We start from the raw sequence: 25178 nt of genomic DNA, 5'->3' as shown, positions 1-25178 counted from the left end.
AGTGCCCCAGATTGAAGAATCACCCACATATATAATTATTTGGTGAATACATCAATAGCAAATAAATATCGCACAAAATTATGCAAATTAAGTTGTGCTTCCATGAGACCTGTTTAAGCAAATAAAAAGCGGAAGGAGGGGTTGCACAGAGTATTTGAGCATTCGAGTTGTTGAGCAGTTACATCAACTGTCAGGTTCCTACATTAACACGGAGTATTCGCTAGTGGCATGATGCTAGCTCTCGCACACACTCAATCTCCAGTCAGAGCCCTTGGTAAACAAGAGGAAGGAGGGCGACTTTTGTGATGAAATAAATGTGCAACATCTGTGAGTTGTGGATGAATTTCTCGATGATGGCTCCAACACGGAGTCTGTCATTCAACAGACTAGGCTACTACACTAACACGGCTCAAAAAATTAATGTTGTTAAAAATACACGCAAGCAAATATGACTAATTTCATTCTTAAGTTGGTTAGGCCGGTCCACGGTGGTGTAGCGGTCTAAGCATCGGCTTTGGGTCGATGCAGTTGCCCACTGGGGACCAGGGTTCGCACCTCAGTCTCGTCAGATCCGACTATGGCCGGACTCAATGAAGCAGCAATAATTGGCAACGCTGTCGTCGGGAGGGGGGCGGAGTCAGCTTGTGTTCGTCACATGAATGTGTCTCTGTGTGTGTCGGAAAAAGCAGTGGTTCGACCTGGATCCGCCTTGTCACGAAAGTGGCGAGGCGTCTCTTTCGAGACTGCCGGCCGGAGAGGTGCAGTTGGTGAACACATGCAGTACGAGGGTGGGTGTTTGAACTATAATAGGGAGCGATTGGCGACTAATTTGGGAGAAAAAGGGAAAAATCAGACGCCCCTTCAGGCGTCGCCCCAAGAGATGAAAATCTACTTAAACATGTTGAATATATATTAGTTGTATAATGCAAATAATTATGAAATAAAAGTGTTTTCAGTCTGTGAGCGCCTGTCAGCAGCATTAAATATTGGTTCAAATGGTATTTGGTTGATTTCTGTCTGAACACATACACTTCCTGGGTGAGGGGCGCCAGCCAAAGCATACCTTATGTAAGCCCTCAAACTTGTGACCTGAGGCTGCTGATTGGTTTCTTCAGATTTTCCAGGGGGCGCAGTTCTGTGCGCCCCAGACACTCCCACTTTTATTGGCAGTGAATTGGTATCGTGTTAATCTTTTTTGATGTAATATGATTGGACAATTCTTGTGGCTGTCAATCATATTCACACCCACCGCGACGCCTCGTCTCAACTGTCAATCATCCACCGTCTACGAACCCTGATAAAATCTGTAGGCTACATTGTCCTTCTTAATAACTCTGTGACTGTGTGGACATTAAAACAGCGGGCAGGTGTGCTGCGCCAAGGTAAATTGCGCCCCCCCCCCAAAAAAAAACTTTCAGTACCAGCCGCCACTGCAAGACACCTCCCACATGACCCCCCCCACTACTCGAGAACTCTAGTTTTTCAGGAAAGGAGTACTAAAGTTGTACATTTATGCACTCGTGCAACCCCTACCCTGAATAAGTTTAACATGTCCTACGTCACGTCTATTTGATACCTACGTGAAAGATGGACCCCAGTTCAAATGAATAAAGTTTATTATGTGATGACGTTCTATTTGCATTTTAATATTTTTTACTGGTTTCTATCCTCGTTTAGCACATCAACTCTACTGACAAAAGCTAAAACCAAATCAAGGGGGTGCAAACTGTTTTGCTATATTTACGTTTTACTGACTTTTGCCGTTTCCTGTCAGCTTTTCTCACACCATACCTCACAGTGTTACACAAAATGCTTCGATGGAAACATGGCTATCAGGGCCCATTTTCACTTTTATGAGTCTATGTGATAACTTACATCAGTGGGGACACCCTGATCAGATTTCTCGACTGCAACCTTCTGCAGCAGTTGCGCATGTGATGATGACAGACAACAACCCAGCGTGCACAGTGGACCGACACAAACCAGCAGAATGCTAACAGCTTTTTCTTTGTAAGAATTTGCGTTTCTTTTTAGACCACAACATTTAAATTTCTGGACAAACTAGAATTAGCATCCACCAGGCCTCTGGCTACTGAGGGTAACATGTTGTGTAAAAACGCATCACTTCCTGCATGACACTAACGTTTCCTGCCAGTGTACTTGCCAGTACACCAGCGATTAGGACAGGTGATAACAAAGGTTCTCGAGTTAAGCTGAATATGTCACTGCATCTGGAACATACATGTGCATAAAAAAGGCCACCATTGCTGACTGATCATTTTTACATGGCGTTTCAAAAAACTGCTTTAGACAAATCAAATCTGGAAAACGTTTTTTCCTCCATACTATCAATCACCTTTTTTTTTTTTTACATTTTCCCCCCTTTTCTCCCCAATTGTATTTGGCCAATCACCCCAATCTTCCGAGCTGTCCCGGTCACTGCTCCACCCTCTCTGTCGATCTGGGGAGGGCTGCAGACTACCATGTCCCCTCCGATATATGTGGAGTCACCAGCCACTTCTTTTCACCCGACAGTAAGGAGTTTCACCAGGGGGGCGTAGCGCGTGGGAGGATCATGCTATTCCCCCCAGTTCCCTCTCCCCCGACCAACCAGAGGAGGCGCTAGTGCAGCGAGCAGGACACATACCTACATCCGGCTTCCCACCCGCAGACATGGCCAATTGTGCCTGTAAGGACGCCCGACTAAGCCGGAGGTAACACGGAAATCCCCATGGGGAACTGAGATTCCCATGTTGGTAGGCAACAGAATAGACTACCACGCTACCCGACACCCCTTCAATCACCTTTTTATAGTAATATCCATACCTTTTCAGAACTAGAAATAAAGAAAATTGTTTTTCATAGTTTTCCATACTGTCCAGACTCACACAATAACACCAGGCTGTTGTTCAAGAGTTTTTCTTTACCAAAATGCTTTTATCTCAAACATCCAGAAATTCTGACTGGCAATTTTCTGGCTACAAGTCTGTTTCCATAGGTCTGGGCTGCCTGTCATTTACATTTGTGGTATGAGAAGACGTGAACAGGTTACGTGTTGCGGCTGGGACCTGTTCCTGTGTGGGTACATGCACACATCTACACACAGCGGCACAGAAATGGGGTTTCACAGAAACCGTGGCTCAGCTTCTTCAACATACCTGCTGGCACCGTTCACACTGGTAGGGCTTCTCCCCGCTATGGACACGCTTGTGTCTCTCCAGGTGGTAGCGCTGGATAAACCTCATATCACACATGTCACAAGCAAATGGCTTCTCTCCTAGAAGAGCACAAAAATACACAGTCAACGAAATCATTTCAGAGTTGTACCGCAATGAACTGCTTGTAATTTTCTCTTGCTAATAGTCTCTTACCGATTACATTTCCAAAACCTACAAAGGAAAGATGGAAAAACTTGCCCTAGTGATGAAAATTGTCTTTAATTGCAATATCTGCAACAGCACCTGAAAATTGGTATTTTTGAAAATGCCTCGTCATCAACTCATTATGTGTAGATAAGAGTGGAATTCTAAGTTGAGGTATTTCAGATCTACACAGCATGGTGCCCCTGAAAATGTTCAAGGTATTTTGAGACTGGTTCAACATCCCATCAAATGACTTGACAATCCAAACTCGAGTTTGTTTTGGTTCTGTGATGCTGCAAGCACTGGAGCCTTCCTCGGTGGTAAGGGCATGGTAAATGAACGCATACCCGTGTGAGTAAGGCTGTGTCTCTCCAGGTGGTTACGCTGAATAAACCTCATGTCACACATGGAACAAGCATACGGCTTCACCCCTATGCACACAGAGCAATATATTAGCCCTATCTCCCAAGGGTACAACACACATAACTTACAAGCTCAGGCTGATGCTAACGTTGTGGTGGTAGGGGTTATACTCCATCCTAGTATTATATTCCATCATAGTACTAGATATGCAATCTGCAACCCCGTTTTGGACAATAAGTCTAACAATAAATTTCAGGCATGCAAGTGAGTCCTTTCCTTCCCCAAAGCGGTCTGGTTTTTGAAATGCATTTGAGTCACTGGTCTTGTAAATGGAGACCGTTTTCTTACCACATGAATTTCAACGTAAGGCAGAACTAAATGTGGGAAATATCAAAGCAAAAGCCTCGACACTACAATATCTGACAACTACATGGAGTGAGCGTAGAGCAATTCACTTGATATTAACATCCTAACTCGTAACTTTATTAACAGGCCTAGCTAGTTTAGCAACCCCTTCCTTATCCTTTTTGCTTTCATTTTCAGCAATATACAGGTCTTTTTCCTAAAAATTCTTATTTAAACAGCTATGAGATCAGGATTCAACTTAAATTTGGTCTCTCCCCTGCCCTTATTGGAATACCTAAGCCGCTGCTATTCATCCACATATTCTCCTGTCATGATGATGCCTTTAAACTTTTAAAACTTATCTTCCTTTTACCATAATCCACCTTTACATCTCTTGCTTGTTGGGACAGTATAGTTTTTACAGTTCTCACAATACTGCATCTTACAAATACTGTATTTAAATTTGCCGTTTATAGATGAGTGGAATAAATTGCAATCACATCCTATGAAGGTTGTAGTCATGGTTAGACACCATATGGGAATTCTAACTAGAATATGTCACTGAAATCATTTCAAAATTCTCACAATCTCTCATAAATTGGTAACAGAAACATTACAATCAGTTCTGATGAAGCTTAGCTACTTTGAAACAGCATCACTGGTAAAATGTCTGACAAACAATTTAAGAGAATTCAGATTTCCTGGAATTCAGATTTCCTCAAAAGTGACAGGCTAAATAAAACCTGTAGTTCTAAACATGTAAAATTACCTCCCAGTTTTAATGGCACGCAGTTTTAGCTAAAAAGGCTGTAAAAGATGAAATAGCAAGTGGAAGCAAAGATCTGACACAAGTCAGAAACTCACAAATCTAACATTTCAGCAGAGTACCACAGTAATCGTGTTCAGCAATGAACACTTTTTGGTGCCTCGTTTCAGAATTCAACAGAACCAATGACATCTACGCAGCTCTATCTTAAACATCTACGCAGCTCTCTTAAAGCCAGATGATGGTATACTGCTACACAAGATATGGGATAGAACAATCTGGCCAGTCGAGAATGACCTTTTATGTCCACAAAATAATTCAAATTTCTACTTGTTTTACAGTTGTGAAAAGAACATTTAGTGTACTTGTGGTAGTGACACAAGTATTACCTTGCTAATTCTGCAAACCATATATTAGCTAAGTTGAGAGTATTTAACCCAATTTGAAAAATACATCCAAACAACATGGAAAACTGTAATAGTAGGCCAACTTTAAGTAAGTCGACTTGGCTGTGAATTTTTAAGAGTGAGTTTTGTTACACTCGGACAATCTTACAATCTATAACTTCACTTCTTTAAACTCGCTGTTACCTGCCTTATTCTTCTTCATTTGGGTCCAATGGTGAAAATATAAAATGTTATCCAAGTAATTTCTCCCGGGACGACTGCAAAAGTAACCATTAAAATGAGCAATGCAAGCATTTGTACATTTGTAGACAAGCCATTGTCTTAACTATGACAATAACTGAAATGATAAAAAAGGTTGTGTTTAAATCTTCAGGACTGCAGCTTTAGCTCTCTCAGCTGTGCCTGAAAACGGCTTAGTTGATCAATATTTGACCTGGTAAGAGTCTTATGTGAAGTATTTAATATTTAACATTGTTCATCCAGTAAAAGTCATTCTTTCCTGCCACCAACACTGCAGTGACACACTCTGAAGAAAAGGTGTCAGTCAAGATGAGGTGAACAGTCTGCTGCCCAATATAAAATGAGCAAAAATTAGATGGCAGTCTAGCCAAACATCATAGAACAAAGAAGATCTGCTGGTTGAGCTGGACAAATAATGCCTGAAGCAATCACACTGCAAGCAAGTCCAACTTGACCAAATCTCATCTCATCTCATCATCAGCCGCTTCTCCGGGGTCGGGTCGCGGTGGCACCAAGCTAAGTAGGACACTCCAGACGTCCCTCTCCCCAGCAACGTCCTCCAGCTCCTCCCGGGGGATCCCAAGGCGTTCCCAGGCCAGATTGGACATGGAGTCCCTCCAGTGAGTTCTGAGCCGTGCCCGGAAAACCTCCAAAGGAAGGTGCCCAGGAGGTGTCCTAGTCAGATGCCCGAACCACCTCAACTGGCTCCTTTCAACACGAAGGAGCAGCAGCTCTACTCCGAGCTCCCTCTAGATGTCCAAACTCCTCATCCTATCTCTACGGCTGAGCCCAGACACCCTAGGGAGGAAACTCACTTCAGCCGCTTGTATCCGCGATTTCATGCTTTCATCTCACCCTTTCAGTCACTACCCAAAGCTCATGATCATAGGTGAGGGTTGGAATGAAGATTGACTGGTAAATTGAGAGCTTTGCCTTCTGGCTCAGCTCTCTCTTCACCACAACAGTCCCGTACCACGTCCTCATTACTGCTCATGCTGCACCAATCCGCCTGTCAATCTCCTGCTCCATCCTACCCTCACTTGTGAACAAGACCCCGACATACTTGAACTCCTTCACTTGAGGCAACAACTCATCCCCAACCTGGAGGGAACAATCCACCATATTCTGGTAGAGAATCATTGCCTCAGACTTGGAGGTGCTGACTCTCATCCCGGCCATTTCACACTTAGCTGCAAACTGCCCCAGTGTGCGCTGGAAGTTGTGTTCTGATGAAGCTGACAAAAACACATCATCTGAGAAGAGCAGAGATGCAATTCTGGGGTTCCCAAAACGGATACATTGGCTGCACCTTGAGATCCTGCCCATGAATATCACAAACAGAATCGGCGAAAAGGGACAATTTGGCGGAGTCCGACACCCACCGAAAATGTGTTCCGACTTTGTGCCAAGAATGCGGACACAGCTCTCACTTTGGTTATACAAGGACCGGATGGTTGGCTTGTAGCAACTGCCCTGGTACCCCATACTCCCGCAGTACCCACCACAGAATGCCCAGGGGTACACGGTCATAAGCCTTCTCCAAGTCCACAAAACACATGTAGACTGGCTGGTCAAACTCCCATGCCTCCCTCAGCACTTCTGCAAGGGTAAAGAGTTGGTCTGTTGTTCCACGGCCAGGACAGAATCAGCATTGTTCCTCCTGGATCCGAAGTTTGACAATCGGTTGGAGACTCTTTTCCAGCACCCTAGAGTAGACTTTCCCAGGGAGGCTGTGCAGCTGTGCAATGTGATGCCCCAATAATTGGAGCAAACCCTCCGGTCCCCAAATCAAACTCCCCCAAAAAAAATTTAAGCTGGTTTACGAGTGATGCCACCAAAATTGTGATACCCTTCATTTAAGAACAAATTCATGCTTTGAGCAAAGGATAAGGAATTTCATACACTTGCTTATTTTTACAGCCTTTTTAGATTGTCTTAATCGAAAAGTGCCTACAATTCTGGGGGTGAAGAACAATTTTTAAAAGACAGATCATTATCAGGTTAAAGGTCCCATAAAACGGCATACAGAGCCCCACGAACTTCTGTGATGTCGTGTATATCCAAATGACATGGAACAACTGTGCAGGAAGGGGGAAGTCTAATTTGACTATTGGCAAAGAATGTGAACATCGATATGCTATCGGCTAGTTTGGTGGTAGATCACTTGTCTCTTCTGAATCTATAGCCCAATTCATTGGACAATTTTTTAGTGTATGCCAGCAAGTGCAGAGGGACATCATTTTTTTTCCAGGAGAAAAGCATTCTTATAAACACAAAAACAAAACAAATTTTTTGTGAATTTCTAGAACATAGCGTTACAAGAGTGATACAAGATGTACCAAAAATGAAAACAAATTTTTCATTTCATGGGACCTTTAAAGCCATTACATGACAACATTACATACATTGAGACAAATAATCAAATTTAAATGTCCAATAAAGGACACCAATTTTCAGTCTCTTCTGTCACTACAAAACACTTCAGACTGGCGCAGTAAAAAGTGATGATGTCCTACAACATGTGAAATGGGCAGGGTGCATGGGCGCATACCCGTATGAGTGAGGCTGTGCCTTGCCAGGTGGTAACGTTGAACAAACCTCATGTCACACATGGTACAAGCAAAAGGTTTCACACCTAAACGCAGAGCATTAATATATTATTTTCAGCCTGTTTATTTTCTTTTTATTGTTGTGCTTCACAATCCATCAATGTGTAATGAAATTCTAAAACACCTGCTGAGAATTGATGGGTTGTTAACCACCTTATCAATTAGGTGAAATTTTTTTACAGGGGATTCACACTGTACACTGTCAAATACTGGCTCCCCCAATCCAATAAGGAGTAGCACACAACTGTTTTCACCAATTCTTTAGTCCACCACTAAAACACATCACATGAGCTGATGATGTCACAGTCCTGAACTCCTCCTCATACCTCAGACTCCCTTTGCATGTTGCATTTTAAGGTTAGGATGCACAGAATAGGATAGATCAAGCAAAACTGGTGAGGAGATAATGCCTGGCTTAAAATGGCTGACCCTATATATACTATAGTTTAAAGTACACACTAAATTCAATGACATGGGTAAGGTGGGTGGGTGCATACCCATATGTGTGAGGCTGTGTCTTGCCAGGTGGTAGCGCTGAAAAAATCTCTTGTCGCACATGGTACATGCGTAAGGTTTCACACCTAAACGCAAAGTAGCAATATTACATTACTGTGCCTCACTTTCCACTCTTGGGCTTTAGGAATGAATATCTAGGCTATTGGTTATTAACCACACGTGCCAATTCATGCAACAAAAAAGAAAAATTCTTTCAGATATTTCTCCGCTTTAACTCCTCTATGCATTTTGCAGGGTTCTGGAAGTCAGCAAACACCAAACAGCAAAAGTAAAGGACTTGCGTTAACCCTGGTTAAATTGAACATGGCTAAAATGTTCAGGCTAGGAGTTCACATTCTAAGGGCTTATTGTGTTAGCTTTGCTCTTCAAGGAAACAGGTCTATGTAGAAAATAAAACACACTACATAAAGTCACATATCCATTCCTAATGCTAAATGTCATGGGCACGGTGCACGGACCCATACCCGTATGAGTGAGGCTGTGTCTTGCCAGGTGGTAACGCTGAAAAAATCTCATGTCGCACATGGTGCAAGCATACGGTTTCACACCTAAATGACCAGAGCATCAATATTATTTTTGTGTCTCACCCCACCCACCAAAAAAAAAAAAAAAAAAAAATCAATTTTATAAATTTAAAAATATAAATGTTGATATTGGTGGTTAATAACCAATGTCAGACCCTGAAATTATTGACAGGGGAAAACAACAATGAAAAAGACACTGCCCTCAAAGCAGGAAACTCTCAAAAGGGGGTCTGATGATGTCAAGTGTTAATTAATAAGTCTCACCCATCATCATTTGTACACCAATACATGTTTAAAATCTATAAATTAAGCACATTGATGTTTGAAATCCTAAACTTGTGGCTGCGTAAGATCGGCAGACGCATACCCATATGAGTGAGGCTGTGTCTCGCCAGGTGGTAGCGCTGAAAAAACCTCTTGTCACACATGGTGCAAGCGTACGGCTTCACCCCTATACACACAAAGTACCAGCTTTAGCGTTACAAAAATAAAAAAATTTTTTAAAAATCAACTGCCAAAAATGATCAGTTTGAAACTTTACTAATTCTAATATGCTTAGTAAAGTTTGGTTGCACTCATCAGCGCTTTGTAAAACAACCATCCGGTGTATACCAAAATACATCTGCTTCTCCAATTGTGACATCCAATCTTCACATCTAGTTGAAATAAAACTGGAATTGAGATAGCATGAAGGCCAATGACCTAATTAGCAAGGGTTTGTGGGAGAATGGAAGTGTGATTTGTGGGTAACAAATGTTTCTGGTCATTTATATCACCCAACCTGTTGAAATGGACTCCAAAAACGATCATGCCAAATCACAATTTGTCACGCATGCATGCCAACTGGCGTCAATACAATTACACTTTAGCTCTTCACTCTGTCCTCACGGGGATCGGTATTGACTTTTATCCAAAAATATGCTGCAAGTATGATTTGTGAGGGGGAAACTTCAGTTTTTGTGACGCTGATCTGAAGAGGCAAGACAATTTTAGGCAGTTGGTAAACATCTATGCACAAAACATGAGATTTGACATTGCTTTGGGGATTTGGCGTTTAACCTACACAGCTGTCTGCTTTAGTTTAAAAGACAGTCCTAAAAATTATCGTGGTTAAAAAAACAAAAACAAAAAACAAGCCTGTGATTTTGTGAGAATAAAGATATGCACCACAGTTTCATCTTTAAAGCGAGTTTAAAAAGACTGTAGGGGCAAAAAGGCTTTCAGACTATCATGAGGTAGAAACGTGGTACAGAATCTGTTCTGAGATGTACAGTGAACTCCGTAAGTATGTTGATGACACTGATATTTAACTCTATATATACTCAGAATCAGATGGCACAAAATGGTGATTACATTTAAAATTGTGGATTATCATCTTTAACGCGAGGGGATTTTTGGATATAGGAAACAAACTGGGAAAGAACTACACAATTTTTGTGCATGCACTCATTTCAAAACGGCAAAAGTAATTTGGACAGATTGAGATTACAGTCCTAGATCATTTTAATATGTTGATCAGAGATTTTTTGACACAGAATTTTAGCCAAAGAATTATCAGACTCTGCATCTCATTCTCGTGCTCTAGTGTCCTTTGTTCTCTGAGAATCCAGTTGTAGACCACCGAGCTCTGAATTGCTCAAATATTCTACAGACACAGGTATTAGCCGTTAAACAAACAGTTTCTAGCACAGCGCAAAACAAACAAGGCATAAAAACGGTGGATGCTACTTTTTAGTCAATGAATTGTGAAAAGTCTACATATACCATCTTGAAGGAACATAAGCGTTTGAAAGTTTTTAACATTAGAACGACCGGGATTTCACTCCTACCTAGAACCACCACGGGCGGTCGAACTGACGCCGGTGTTTAAACTCTATACTGTCTCAAGATAAACACCCAACTGAGATATTAATGCATTACATTTGTTAGTATGTCTGTTGTGAAAATAAGTGACACCAAAATTAACATTTTAACAACTTTTAATACTACTTTTCAAACAATTTAAAATGGCCGCAGTCCAATGCCTGTAAATACTGCAGCGCCTCGGTGGTAGTCATGGTGCATCTGTAACGGCGTCTGTAACCAGACATGTTGGAAATAATCACAAATCAAGTTTAGACTATTTCTCTGCACTGGAAGACGCTAGTGTGTTTCTAGGACAGAGCAACGAACTTCACGAAGGAAATGACGCGACCAACACACGTCATAAATACTGACATGACGCACACCATCACACACAAATTATGACTGGTCGTTTTAGGTAGATCTTACCATAACTTTTTTTGTGCAATTGATCTAAAACTAATTTTAATGCAAATATATGCAATTTTAGAAGAATTCAGGGCGCGGTAGGTCTGTATCTTTTTTTTCTAGTTATTAAACTTTGAAAATCCAAGACGGTCCAGTGTTAAATAAGATAGGCCTATTTAGTTGTTGTTACAGAGCTAAGCCTCGACAGCACAGCTGAATTTTTAAATGTAGATTGTGGTGGCTTATAAAGATTAAGTAATCTTTATCTGTCCAAGTCCTTTTGGTCTCCTAAAACATTTATAACTATTAGACAGCTTATTCCATATAGCTAAAATGTTTTTATAAACACTATACTTATGACGGTTCAAGTGAGGATAGTCATTTCCTACCAAAGTATGGATAAAAACACTACGTTTTGTCTGACTTGCTTACGGAGCTAACTTTAGTCACTGTTTAAACTATACTGGACACTTTAGCAATGGTCAACAAATTAACTAAAGCAATACAAACTCGAGTTTGCTGCAGCCATGTACGTATTAATGTGGGGCTCATGCATAACTCAGAGACAGAGATGTGTGTCAAGGTTTAAACAGGAAGACGTACCTGTATGCGTGAGACTGTGTCTCTCCAGTTGGTAGCGCTGAATGAATCTCATGTCACACATAGTACAAGCGTACGGCTTCACCCCTAAACAGAGCACAAAAATATTAGGCTTGTTTTCACTTCACTCAGTATCAAATGACTGAAAAGCATGGAAAACCAGGTCATTATGCCAAAGCTAAGAAAAAGAAAATGTTCCAATACTCTGAAAAAGCTGATAGCTGCATGCCTTTATATAACTATGATCCACTCAAAGGACAGTACACTTGATTTTTATAGCTATTACAGACATTACCCATAGTCAGATTACAAAAATTCAGACATCAAAAAGTGCTAATATTATTGACTCTACTCTTAATTTTGTAGTACCAGCTACTGTATGGAGGCCTAAATGAATCAAAACCCATGAAACAAAAGCAACAACCCCGGTTTACACAGCAAGGGTTGACACTAAACGTTTAGACCACACTTTGTTAAGTCAGCCCACACACTTAGACCACAGTGACACATTCATCATAGTGTGAAGTCTACTTCTAGTCAGTCGTTTTCATTTAAATCCTGTTCTTATGGATATGCCATTCAGATGCACAGTTAGCTCAAAAAAACAAAACAAAAACAAAAAACAACAGCAAACAAAAAGGAAGTATTTATCATGGGCAACTGGCCAAATCTGAACATTTGCCTCAAAAATATTAGCCTCTTTGTCTGGACATTCACAAGACTTTTGATGCCTGAATTTATAATGCTAACTTTTTAGTGTAATGTGCTTTGTAATGGATAAATGTATGCAATATATTAAGTATTACTGAATACAATTTGGCTATACTACTACAATGTTGTCACAATAGCAGGTAGACAGAAAGATATCAGGGCCATTTTAAAGTGGACAGTTTCCAACAAAGCATAAAATTCATTTTCCCCTTTATTGGACTGAGATGGCGAAGTTTAACAAAAGGGACATTGCTATCACATGGTAAATCACATGTTATCACTGACACATCAGGAGCAGGTGGTTGTGTAAATAGTAAGGTTTCACAGTGAGAAGGGAACAATTAATACAAGCATACCAGTATGAGTGAGGCTGTGTCTTGCCAAATGGTAACGCTGGAAGAACCTCATGTCACACATGGAGCAAGCGTATGGCTTCACCCCTAAACGCACACAGTGCCACACTTTAGAATCTGTTTTCATCAACTAGTTACACACAATCATGTCATTTAGTATACACTGATCAAACAACACATATACACAACACCCTTTCTGTGCATTCCCGCCAACTAATCTTCATATTTATGGGACATTACTGAAACCACATCACGACACCTGTTACACCTGAATGGAAAACAAGAGGGCTTCTGCTTTTTGGAACTTTTAACTGGTACCCAATACCTCCTCAATAATCCAAAACATGGACTGAGAACTACTACACAAACATGCTCTAATGTGTGACAGCGCTCTCACAGGTAGGCGCTGCCAGTGCACCAGGGTACATCTGTTAAAGCCCTGCTGCTGTCAGGTGAGAGAGTTAAGGTAAGACACATACCCGTATGGGTGAGGCTGTGTCTTGCCAGGTGGTATCTCTGGAAAAATCTCATGTCACACATGGAGCAAGCATATGGCTTCACCCCTGCACACACAGAGCAAGAACTTTTGTAAAAAATGTACACACACACACACACATATAGGTATGTGTATGTCTATGTGTGTATATGGGCACTGAACAGGATACACCCATTCATATGAAGAAGCAGACATGCCAAAAGCAGTGTGAACATTTAAGAGGGACTACATTAAATGCTGGAAAGATAGCTCACTGAAAGCAAAGAACATCTTTTTGCAGTATGGCCATGTCAGCATAATTCTACACAAACACTTAAACTTAACCACTGAAGTGATGCTTTTGGAAGCAGGTAAAGGTTTCTGGACATTGAAATAATCAGATTTCCCATGGCAGCACTTGAGTAGCAGTCAAGGAAATCCAGGAAGTGACTGAGAAATAATAAAATGACATGGGCCAAAACTGAGCAACATCCTAAGTGCCTAACAGAAACAGTGCCTGATGAGCAGGTCTACATTAAATGGCTTGTGGTGGGATCAGTCTACAAATGAGGAACTGTTTTTTTTCCAGTACCCCGGGTTTTTGGGTTCTAGCATAGCAAAGAAGAGCGAACCCGTACCCGTGTGAGTAAGGCTGTGTCTTGCCAAGTGGTAGCGTTGGAAAAACCTCATGTCACACATGGAGCAAGCGTATGGCTTCACCCCTACACACATAAGAGTATCAAAACATTAGCTAGAGACATGAGAATGAAGTTCAACACATAAGCCTAGACTCTCCATGATCATACCCTTTGGTGGCTCAGTACCAGCTCTTATAAGTCTGAGGGACAGCCTTGCTTCTCTTGAAGCTTACACAGGAACCAGGTCAATTCAATTCAATGAAACAATTAGATTTATGAATTAAGGCTCAACCGAGCAATGGTTACACACAAGGAAGCAGAGCAGTCAACAGGGGAAAGCTGAAGTCAGGAGCGTTCACAGATCCTGCTGATAGCACTTCAGCTGGCACACTGGCTTGTTAGTGCACTACGTAGGCAGTTGGTGCTCATGTGCAGTAGATGGAGTGTGTCTGACTTGAAACGTTCCTCGTCACAAATTTTTTTTGGGATTTTTTCCCCCCTTTTTTCCCCCAATTGTATCTGGCCAATTACCCCACTCTCTGAGCCGTCCCGGTCGCTGCTCCACCCCCTCTGCCGATCTGGGAAGGGCTGCAGACTACCACATGCCTCATCTGATACACGTGGAGTCGCCAGCCACTCCTTTTCACCTGACAGTGAGGAGTTTCACCAGGGGGATGTAGCACATGGGAGGATCATGCTCTTCCCCCCAGTTCCCCCTCCCCCCGAACAGGCGTCCCGACCGACCAGAGGAGGCTCTAGTGCAGCGACCAGGACACATACCCACATCCGGCTTCCCACCTGTAGACATGGCCAATTGTGTCTGTAGGGACGCCCGACCACGCCAGAGGTAACATGGGGATTCGAACCGGAGATCCCCGTGTTGGTAGGCAACAGAATAGACCGCTACGCTACCCGGACGCCTGCCTCCTCACATATTTGCCCCACCTCAGTGTGTGTAGGAGTAAATTTCAATGGACCAACTTTCAAAAATATCCTAAATTTTGAATATAACATGGCTTTCTTCAAGAGGAACAAATGGTGTAGCTCAGGAAACTTTACCCATCTTATTCATTTTCATACCAATACACTCATTCAATAAACCCACTCTGAACAAAGATGACATGCTTAGCAAAAACAAACATAATGAATTTACCAACAGCAGGGTAGATGTAGCACAGATTCTAGGTTTTCATGTGCACGTCAGGAGCAGATAATGTTGAGGTTTTTATTAGGGGAGAACTTTTTCAAATGAACAATCTCAGGGTATGTCCTTGATACAGCTAATGGTACACTAAGTTTAACATTACACCTAGTTATAAACTAGCAGCTCTGAACCAAATCAAACGCCCCACATCCTGACAGGTTACCTACTACTTTAAATATATAGCATCTCTGCAACACAACTGTCTGATGAGCTAGGGTGAGCGGACGCATACCAGTATGAGTGAGGCTGTGTCTCGCCAGATGGTAGCGTTGGAAGAACCTCATGTCACACATGGAGCAAGCGTACGGCTTCACCCCTACATACACAAAGCATCAACATATTAGCTGGGAGGTTCCTACGGCATCATGGGGAAGCATACACAAACCATTAAATAGCTCAGATCTGGGAGATATTTTACTTTCTATCTGACATGTCTTTTGAGGGGTTATTCCCCCCCCCCCATTTACAAGTTATTTAAGATATTTATTATGAGGTGCCTTCCTCTAAAGAATCAGGCCTGCATCACGAAACAAAAACTTTAACAGACAAAATGCAGGCCATCTTTAAAATGAGACATGTGGGGCAATAGCAAGGTAGCAAAGAGGTGCTTAGATGGCGATCACACTGACAAGCGTCATCGGAGAAACTAGCATTCGCTTTTCTGCCGTTTCCCAGCTTCTAAAGGTCAACTGGAGTCCAATGAGCAACTGGAGAAGTGTGTTGCTGCATTCTGAGTTTAACCTGGATCAGCTTCAGTTACGCCATCTTTTAAAAGGTGTATTAACAACAAACGGCTGGTAACGTGTTACAACCCAGTACACTGTGGTAATGTTTTAATAGATGGATTGCTTCCAGTATGATCGCCGCCTTAAATGAAGCATCTCAAGAGCTGAGCAACTTTATGTTTACAAAATTAGGTTGGAAAAAAAAAAAAAACAAAGTTTCAGAGACCAGACCAGAATATCCTACATTTAAACTGTTTAACAATTGTTTAACAATAATCTGTATGTCACAAAAGCTTGGACATCAAAGGACCATTCCCATATTACACAATGGCCTGACTGAATCTGCCACGAGTTCGACTAGCTGGAGGTTGTCCGCCACATTAACCATTTCCTCCTGCAAAACTCTCAATTATTTAAGATGTAATGCTCAAGCTTTCTATAACAGCCACGCCCAAGCATGATTTAAAACAAGGCGCCAAAAAGCATTCCAAATTCCCAAAACTGCATGCAAGATGTAAAAAAATAGTCCCTGAAATAACAACTCTAAATCTCGTTATTGGCATGTGACCACTAGACCAGTCTTCCTCAACTGTGGCGATGAAGCATGCAACTAGCTATAAAACGTATTTTGAGAAAACCACTTCAATGACAGGATAACGAAAAAGCGATTTTGAAATCACTCAGGTGAGTCGTGTGCAGTACTTGGCCCAGTCAGGGACTGGGAATGCCTATGAGGCAGAATAGCTGGCAGAATGCACCACCCTCAGCTGGCGGGATGGAGTGGCAGTGGTCCTGATCTTTATGTTTGGCGGGTGGCAATGTCACAGGAGGGACAATAAAGTTTGAGCGTTCCAGTAACATATTTCTGACTCATGTCAGGTATCTATGCCACCAGCTGGTCTACTCAAACTCTTGAGAACACCCAATGGAGTAGGATCTCATCTGCATACAAAAGACATACTAACAAACAGGCCTTTATGACATAGCTATTATCCAGGGGTTTTGTAGATGTGACCTAAAATACTGATGCCCAATGAGAATCATTAAGAACACATACTTGGATGTTCAGATGTTTAGCATGTATTTGTCCGGCATTTGAGTTTTATCAGTCATACCTCGATGGGAGACCATATCACAGAACTTAATGACTTTAAACTCAAGTGTACCCCTACTTCCAATCAAAATACCATTCCCCCCCCCCAAAAAAAAGAAAAACTCTCCAACAGTGGTAGCTGACTTGCCTCACGCTGAACTGTAGGTAGCTCCACAGGTTGTAAAGTTTCACAGACGACACTTTCTATCCTCATCTACAGGCCTCAGGTTAACCTTAGGCCTAAACTCCTGAATGCCAATTACAATTCTTCATTTCAGTTTATCAAGATTATATTGAAGGATAGTCTGAAAACTATTCTGCTAGCACTTTTTCATCATCATTAAACGGTAATGTCTGTTTTTAGAACCTGGATCTCTTTTCTGTAGTTTTTTCCATTATGGATATCAGTTACGATATTTGACTCACCAGTGTCATAGTGGAGGTCTTGGTCATGGGACCACTGCTGGACTCAGCTTTGCAATGGTATCTTACAGGGCCTCGGAATACGACATGTTTCAACAAGTCTGATTTAACTCATTTATTTAAACCATGTATGTGGAAGCGTAAATGAAAATGAAAGTTGAGTTACTAAAAAAGTTATTAAATGTCCAATATTAACAACAATGGTTGAGCTCATTACTGAACCCCATCCTGATTCAACTTCCACCAATGACCATTTTATCTACTGGAGGCAGTAGTACCAACTTCTCCACCAGTGCGACTGAGAAGTCACAGATGAGAAATCATACAGTGTAACTGAGACACTAAGGGTCTTTTCATTGTTTTGTTTTTTTGAAAGGATAAATTTGAGAATCGTTTTCCATGGCCCCATAAGACATCACTGTAAAGCGGAGTCCAGCGGCGGTCTACTCTCCGAGATACCCACAATGAAGCTGGTGAGCAAAATACAACCGATTTGCATGATGGCAAAAACTAAAAAAATGAGACCCAGATAGTAAAAAATGGAATTACCCTTTAAGACGTAGGCTGTAGTAATAATGTAATTATTAAATAACCTCAGTAATAATGAGCAAGACATATAAGATAAACACGTGATATCCAAGACACTGAAATCTCAAGGCTCAAGTAAGCTCCTGTGATTATCACATCACAAAACGGCCGAACAGACAAGTCCATGGTGAATTACATAAATCCTGCTCACAATTAATATTTCTGGGTGTTAAGTGTTGGCAACTGGATTCAGTCTTCAGACTGTGAATCTTGTTCACTATTCTTCCAATTTAAATGTACAGCTGAGCACATGCTCTTGCAAGGACAGGTGTTCTGATGTGTGTTGAGAGGACGTCTGTTCCAGTGTGTGTTACATGCTTTGAAAAATTACCACCCGCACTTTGAATTGTAGATTGGACTTGGGACAACTGTTCTGTGGCAAAAGTAACACGGTGTTCAATGCTGCACTTCATTTTAGGCCAAGCTTTAAGTAATGTGTTGTACCTTTTGTGCCCCTCCCTGCTACCTGAGCTACACCTCTGCACTTCAAATTATTAGAATTTATTTTACGTAGGCAGGGAAAGGCCAACACCTACATTAAAACACACTTAAAAAGGCACGTGAGTACAACTGTAGATAGAAGGAGAGCTGCAGACATAGTGCTAGCACGGGAAACTGATTACTCCCAAGTAGCTAGAGCTTCTCTCCATAACAAAGAAACGGACCTGAAGTATTAACTCCTTCGGCAAAACAATAAACACGGGATTCATGGCAAATGCTGCTGCTGTTGTTTTTCAATATTTTGATGTGGTCCAAAAAAAAAAAATCGATTCTGAAAGGACTGATAAGAAGACAATTCCTTCAGATTGTCATATGCAAAAAAACAAATCCCACTGAACTATCTCACAATTGAATTCAAATCTGGGGAAAGACCAATCAAAAAAATGAAAAGTTCTGCCTAAATTTTTCCAAACGGTTTTCCTATTTTGAAAGAACGCTTTCTATAATTTTTTGTGGGGTTGAATGCTGATTTAACTTGAGATGGGTACGGTAAATGGACGCATACCCGTATGAGTGAGGCTGTGTCTCTCCAGGTGGTAACGCTGGAAAAACCTCATGTCACACATGGAACAAGCGTACGGCTTCACCCCTATGCACACAGAGCATAAAATTATTAGCTATTCAGTCTGTAAAATATGCGAAACTGATCAAATATTAATACTTTGTTTCTTAAAATGTTTACTAAGTATAAACATAAAGGAAAGGTGCATTGCTGCCATAAAAGAGTGATTGCTTACTCTGGCTAAGCGGATACTAGAATACAGAAACGTACATATGGCAGAACCATGGTAACCAAGTGGAGTACATTTGGTCAATATTAGTTGACTGTTAATGCATTTCATTTGTCAGTACTGGAGGCAATAGGTCTCTTCTGCAAGCAAACTTAGGTTTGAAGTTGACTTACCCACCGTGCATACTCTTAAAACAATGAAAAAACAAAAACAAAGAATGCAGAGTCAAAGGGCAAAACGCAAAGACTGATCATGTGCAAAGGTTCAAAGTAATGATCTTGTGCTGCTTTAACTGATTAAAAACGAGTGTAGTCCTTGGATGTCCATGCATTAATTTTCTTTCATAAAACCACACTTCAAAGATTTAAACACAAATGGCAAATCTGAAGAATCAGCTGCTTGGTGCGGCCGGTCTGCATGGAGAGGCTTTAGGAAACAAACCAACATGCTCTAGAATTTAACTGGTGTTGGGGGACCAAAATGAACAGGTTCATTCCTGCACTTTTTAATTTCTGGGAAAATGGATTGTTTTCCTCTTATTTGGCTTTGTTGGAAATTACTGTCCACAGACCAAGTGAACCCTGATAACCATTCTCTGTCCACTGGTTTGAGACTACAGGTGTAGCCTTATTTATGTAATATGGGTACGGTTAGAGGACGCATACCCGTGTGAATGAGGCTGTGTCTCTCCAGGTGGTAACGCTGAATAAACCTCATGTCACATATGGCACAAGCATACGGCTTCTCTCCTAAACCGAAGAGCACCAGTTTTAGTGAAAGGTCCCCACAGATACCACCAATTAGCTGTGAGGCAGAAGAGGCTAATACCAAACAAGCGCTTTAAGCAGGCCATTGCAAAACCTTACAGTTGCTGCACACTCCTAGATTTAGTGCAATGTTACCCAGCTTTGAGGTCGCCTTGTCTACAAGGTTGATTAACATATTCTGCCATTAAAAAATTGCTGATGGAAAGACTGTGATGGTGTTGTCCAAAACAAGACACATACCTGTATGAATGAGGATGTGTCTTTTGAGGTGGTATCCACTCCTAAATGCTCCGTAACAGTGATCACATATGAAGTTTTTCTGCACTTTTGATGATGGACCATTCTCATCTGTACCCGTACCCTGAGAAGGTCAGCAAAAAATAACAGTTTAGTATGTGGCTCAAATGCCACACAGATAGCCTGAGATGGTAGCTGGTCCTACACAAAATTAATTTCTCTCTCTCAAATACTGTGAAAACCTAAGGCCTAACTGGAGAACAAGGAACGCCAGAACCACTGCAGTTAATGCTTCAACCCCCTGGGACTGAAGCCAAATGTTAAATCTCTTCAAATAATAAGCAGCACTAAGAATCTATAGTTATTTTTTTCTTCTTTTTTTTAAGCATCATCAGGGGGTCATGTAAGAGAGTAGAACACCAAAACCGCACTAGTAGCTTAATGCCCTCATGTTACCCCCCCCCCCCCCATGCACACAACCAGTTATTGTGCTCCTCTTCTCTCCTTTCCCCTCCCCCCACTCTGTTCTCTGGAGATCCTCCACCCCCTCCACATCTAGCGAGAGCTCCGCCCCCCACCCCCACAAAAACAGAATGTGCACACATGAATGAGCCGAGTCAGACGCACCAAAAAGTTGAACGTCTCCACAAAAACGTGTTTGAAGGGGTCCGACTTGTGTTTTTCCACACAATGGGGGAGAAACAGACACGCACAGTGGATATCACAGAGACGATTTCTCTTTAACATTTATACCCACTGACCTTCCCTCCCCTTCCTTCTTGTTCTCTCACTTTACAGGGCGTTCCTGACTTCCTGTTCTTTTTTTTCAGCTGCATGTCCTCGTTGGCTCTCATCTCCTTCTCGTCTAGCAGGCGGGGAGCTTGGAATTCACCTTCCTTCCGGATAAGCTAATGAACACACACACACAAAGAAAAATGTATACGAGTATGTATTAGAAAACAATTTTCCTTAATATAAACATTAAAAAAAATCTCAACACACAGATGAGAACGTGTCAACGTGTTCCCCAAGAGATTTTATCTATAGTCAAGTTGGTGCCATAACAAGACATTTTCTTAATTTTATTCTTAACCATGGTTTTATGGCGGCTGAATCACTACAAATCCTTTACAAATCATTTAGACCTTATGATTTTAACCCCTCATGTTAATGTAACAACTAAATACAGCATATACAATGGCTGGGATTCTTCTCCCGAGTAAATAAATGCTTAAATAATACCCTCTGGATATCAGTAACCTTTGCAGAGATGCCACAGCCAGATTTTTTGCAGTCATTTCTGACAACTACACCATTGAATGCAACTACCAAGGTCAGTTGATGTCAGCATTCATTTGAAGTTTGTGACTGAATTCAAGGAAAAAGTCAATGTTCCTGCTAGGGCTGTGACGGTAAGCACTTCCTCTTACTGCGGTAAAAAAGCAACGCAACCCCACGGGCTGGTGGTTTACCGCCAATACCCCCCCGAAAAAAAGATTTCTACAAATGCGGTATATTGCCTTGTTCAAATTCGCTCACCACCCCTTGTCTTCTGGCTCAAAGCCAAAATGTGCCCAAATAGGGGGCGTAATATTTGGCTTTGGAACTAGATTTGTAACCATTGTTGAATCGAATAACATCTAGCAGATAGCATCAACCATATGGGCATAAGAGAAGGGCACATAATTAAAGTGTGTTCGCTATAAAATCTAACTCCAGTTGTTTATGCTTGTCTCTTATGTCTGTATATATTCAATTGAACATTATCTGTAGATATCACAAGTACTCAAACCTAGAAATAATTAATAACCGGACACACACAAAAGAAACCCCCATTGTTTAATGGACTGTCCCTCCCCCTCGTTCACGAAGCTGAAGTAACGAGCAACTGACAAGTTTAGTTTCTCCAGAAGTCCTTGAACATAAGATGGAAGACAATCAATGATGATAAACAATGATTATTGTGTTTGTATTTATTATTGTTTATAGTCATATCACACACCCTATACACTCCTGTAACGTTCACCAGCAAGAAAATGTTTTTTTGCAGTGATGACGGTAATGAGCTCAACCCCGCGGTAGGCATCACATGACCGCGGTATTGCTATCATGTGGTTATCGTCACAGCCCTAGTTGCTGCTCAAATGTGTTGCCAGTTACATGATGGCAGTGGGTGGGGTAAAATCCTTTAACACAAAATAAAACCATCCCATCTATAAACCAATCATTCCCTAGTATTTTCTAACCAGGGGTGGACAGCTCATTCCAGACGGGAGAATCATATGGCTCTGGGGTCCACGGTCTGGGCCTTCTCTCTGGGGTGGGGCATGGCCAAGTGGAGCCATCATTTTTTTAGGTGGCCCGGCCATGGAGCTGGCCTGCATCAGGGCCATACTGGAAAGCACAGCCTCACAGCCAAGCAGCCCCGCCTGGAAATAAACGACAGCAACTTTAAGAACAAAAACAGACCACCTACACCACACCATGTAAATATAGGGCAATCTACACATTAGCCAATATTACCATTCACACAGCTTTTGAAAGATCAGGTCAACGACAACATCCTGAGTGACACATGACTTTATGTAAAAATGTTATTTGTAACCACTTTGGTGTTCTCAAAACAAACCCATTTCATATGGTCGCGGACTGAGCTGCTGGGCAGATGTGACATTGCTGTGGGAACGGTGTATGTGAGCGCAGGGACAGGGGTGGGGACAAGGTCATCCAGAGATCCGTCAGTCAGGATGGTCGGTCTGGTGGGAAGCCACACCCACCTCACTCATCTAGCATTAAAACTAAAGAGAAGGAGGATGCTCATGAAACAGACACTGAATGGAACATAACTTACAACAGCATCATGGCAGAGACCAACACTTCCAAAGAACACCTGCATCTGAAGACTGTCACATAAAATATCATCATGCAGACCTTTTTTCACTAGTTGTACAGCAAACAGAAATCCTTAAGTATGAATTCAAGGTAATTTTTTTTCATATATGATCTTGATTAAATATATGGTTGAGTTGTGGCCATAATTGGGGCCCACAATTAAGTGGGCGTGAACAAGTTTTTTCAGTGCTGCGAGGGATAAACCCACTAGCAACAGCCGCAGAAGGCGAAGCCTATACGAAATATAAATGCGTTTTGATGTTCTTACTGTGGCTAGCCATCAATAATCCAATTTACACAGCTAGCTCAATTTGCATTTTGAAGCCGGCTGACATGTGCTACCCAGTTTAACTATAACGCTCAAACAGCTGTATTGGCAATGCAAAAGCAAAGCAGCAAATTTTAATAACAAATCACTTCAGCTTGAGGAAAATATTCGCTTTGACCCTTTAAAATTACATGTTAAGAAAAAAGGTGAAATCTTCAAAGACAAAAATGCATTACACAAATAAAGTATAAAAGAAACTGTTTAAAGTGCTACAAATACAACTGAACGTGATATGATGTAATGATGGCCCAATGATGCAAGACCAGAACAGATTTTCTACTGAGAAATCTTATCAAATTATCAAATTCATCTTGGTTCAACAAAAGATGCCAAACAGTAAATAGTTTAACTGTACAAATACGTTATATATTAGCACAACATACACAAACGTAAAAGAACTGATACAATGTACAAATCGAATTTTAAGTGCTAGGTGCATCACACTACAGTATATAACCTAAACATATCTTAAAAAAAAGAAAAAAAAAGAATTAAAACTGAATTTGGTTCATTCAATTAATGGAAAAAAACGTATGCATGCTACTAAAAAGGATGAAAATGCAACTTGACATCCACAGGCCATGCAAGAAAAAAAAAGACTTCTGATCAAGTGAATGAAAACACTGTCACTGCTTCTCACCTAAACATTCTAACAAACATGATAAATCTTATCAGCATTAACCAAAAAATTAATGTCTTATCCATCTTAATTTGACATTTCTTAAAGTTAAAAAAGTGGCTTCAGTTCGTGTAACATTCACAATCAAGAACAGGTATGATAAATAAAGCAAGTGAACGTGTTTTTCCGCAGGAAAACTAAAACCACAATAAGAAGAAGGGACGGGTTGAAAGGAGCAGATGCTCTTAGCGTCTCCGGGCCCGCAGACTGCACTCAACCTAACGGCAACTTCAGGCACCACGGTGCCTTCGCTTTGCTGCCAAGCTCCTAGCAAGTAACTGCTGCAGCGAGGTTAGCAAAGATACAAGATTTGCTGCAAATCCGCTTATTCTATTGTAGTCTAGCGAGACTGGGGGAGGGCGACGACCCCCCCCCCTACACAGACAAATTGTTTTCCCAAGATCTTTACAAACAACACATTTCATTATAGCAATTGCATTTGTACCCACAATCGCCCTGGTCTTGGTGTGAACGCATCCCAACTCGCGATCAGATTCTTGGAATTATCCAAATAGGAGAGCAGAGCTCACACACGTCTTTAGCGTCGCAAATACCATTAACTACACACGGCAAACGGCATAATCTCAGTATTTAATCTACTATCTGACAGATACTGGGGCTTCGTGAAAAAATATAACAAAGCCTATCTCAGCGAATATACCATTAACATGTTAACCTACATCTAAACTAACCCCTCTATTTTCTGGGAGGCCTTATATATTTACTGACCAAGCGTTACCTAACTGTTAGTACTGAGAAACATTGTCGCCGCAGCCTCGGCGAGGCTCGGTCTGCTTGCAGATGGTGTGTTATGGTTCCCTGTCCTCCTTTTGTTCATTTTCATGCAAAAA

At 41.5% G+C, this 25178-nt stretch overlaps 1 protein-coding gene across 16 annotated transcripts in view; it reads right to left on the bottom strand.

Moving 5' to 3' along the window:
* znf740a (zinc finger protein 740a) overlaps positions 1-25178 on the bottom strand; it is a 33876-nt gene that overhangs the window by 7641 nt on the left and 1057 nt on the right. For 3 of the 16 annotated variants that reach the window (XM_056273281.1, XM_056273280.1, XM_056273282.1), the window contains exons 2-18: positions 23058-23226; positions 22675-22857; positions 21190-21336; positions 20432-20552; positions 20090-20173; positions 19199-19282; positions 15596-15679; positions 14160-14243; positions 13526-13609; positions 13050-13133; positions 11986-12069; positions 9500-9583; positions 9073-9156; positions 8590-8673; positions 8035-8118; positions 3710-3793; positions 3159-3277 (exon numbers count right to left, since the gene is read on the bottom strand). In XM_056273281.1, coding sequence (XP_056129256.1) covers positions 3159-3277; positions 3710-3793; positions 8035-8118; positions 8590-8673; positions 9073-9156; positions 9500-9583; positions 11986-12069; positions 13050-13133; positions 13526-13609; positions 14160-14243; positions 15596-15679; positions 19199-19282; positions 20090-20173; positions 20432-20552; positions 21190-21336; positions 22675-22857; positions 23058-23102 — 1623 coding nt within the window. In that variant the 5' untranslated portion in view covers positions 23103-23226. The remainder of the gene's footprint in view (positions 1-3158; positions 3278-3709; positions 3794-8034; positions 8119-8589; positions 8674-9072; positions 9157-9499; positions 9584-11985; positions 12070-13049; positions 13134-13525; positions 13610-14159; positions 14244-15595; positions 15680-19198; positions 19283-20089; positions 20174-20431; positions 20553-21189; positions 21337-22674; positions 22858-23057; positions 23227-25178) is intronic. The other 13 variants (XM_056273283.1, XM_056273287.1, XM_056273284.1 and 10 more) reach the window with 13 other exon arrangements.

This window comes from Lampris incognitus, chromosome 2 (assembly GCF_029633865.1).
Source record: "Lampris incognitus isolate fLamInc1 chromosome 2, fLamInc1.hap2, whole genome shotgun sequence".
Classification (NCBI taxonomy): domain Eukaryota; kingdom Metazoa; phylum Chordata; class Actinopteri; order Lampriformes; family Lampridae; genus Lampris; species Lampris incognitus.
This window is presented reverse-complemented; position numbering and strand designations above follow the sequence as displayed.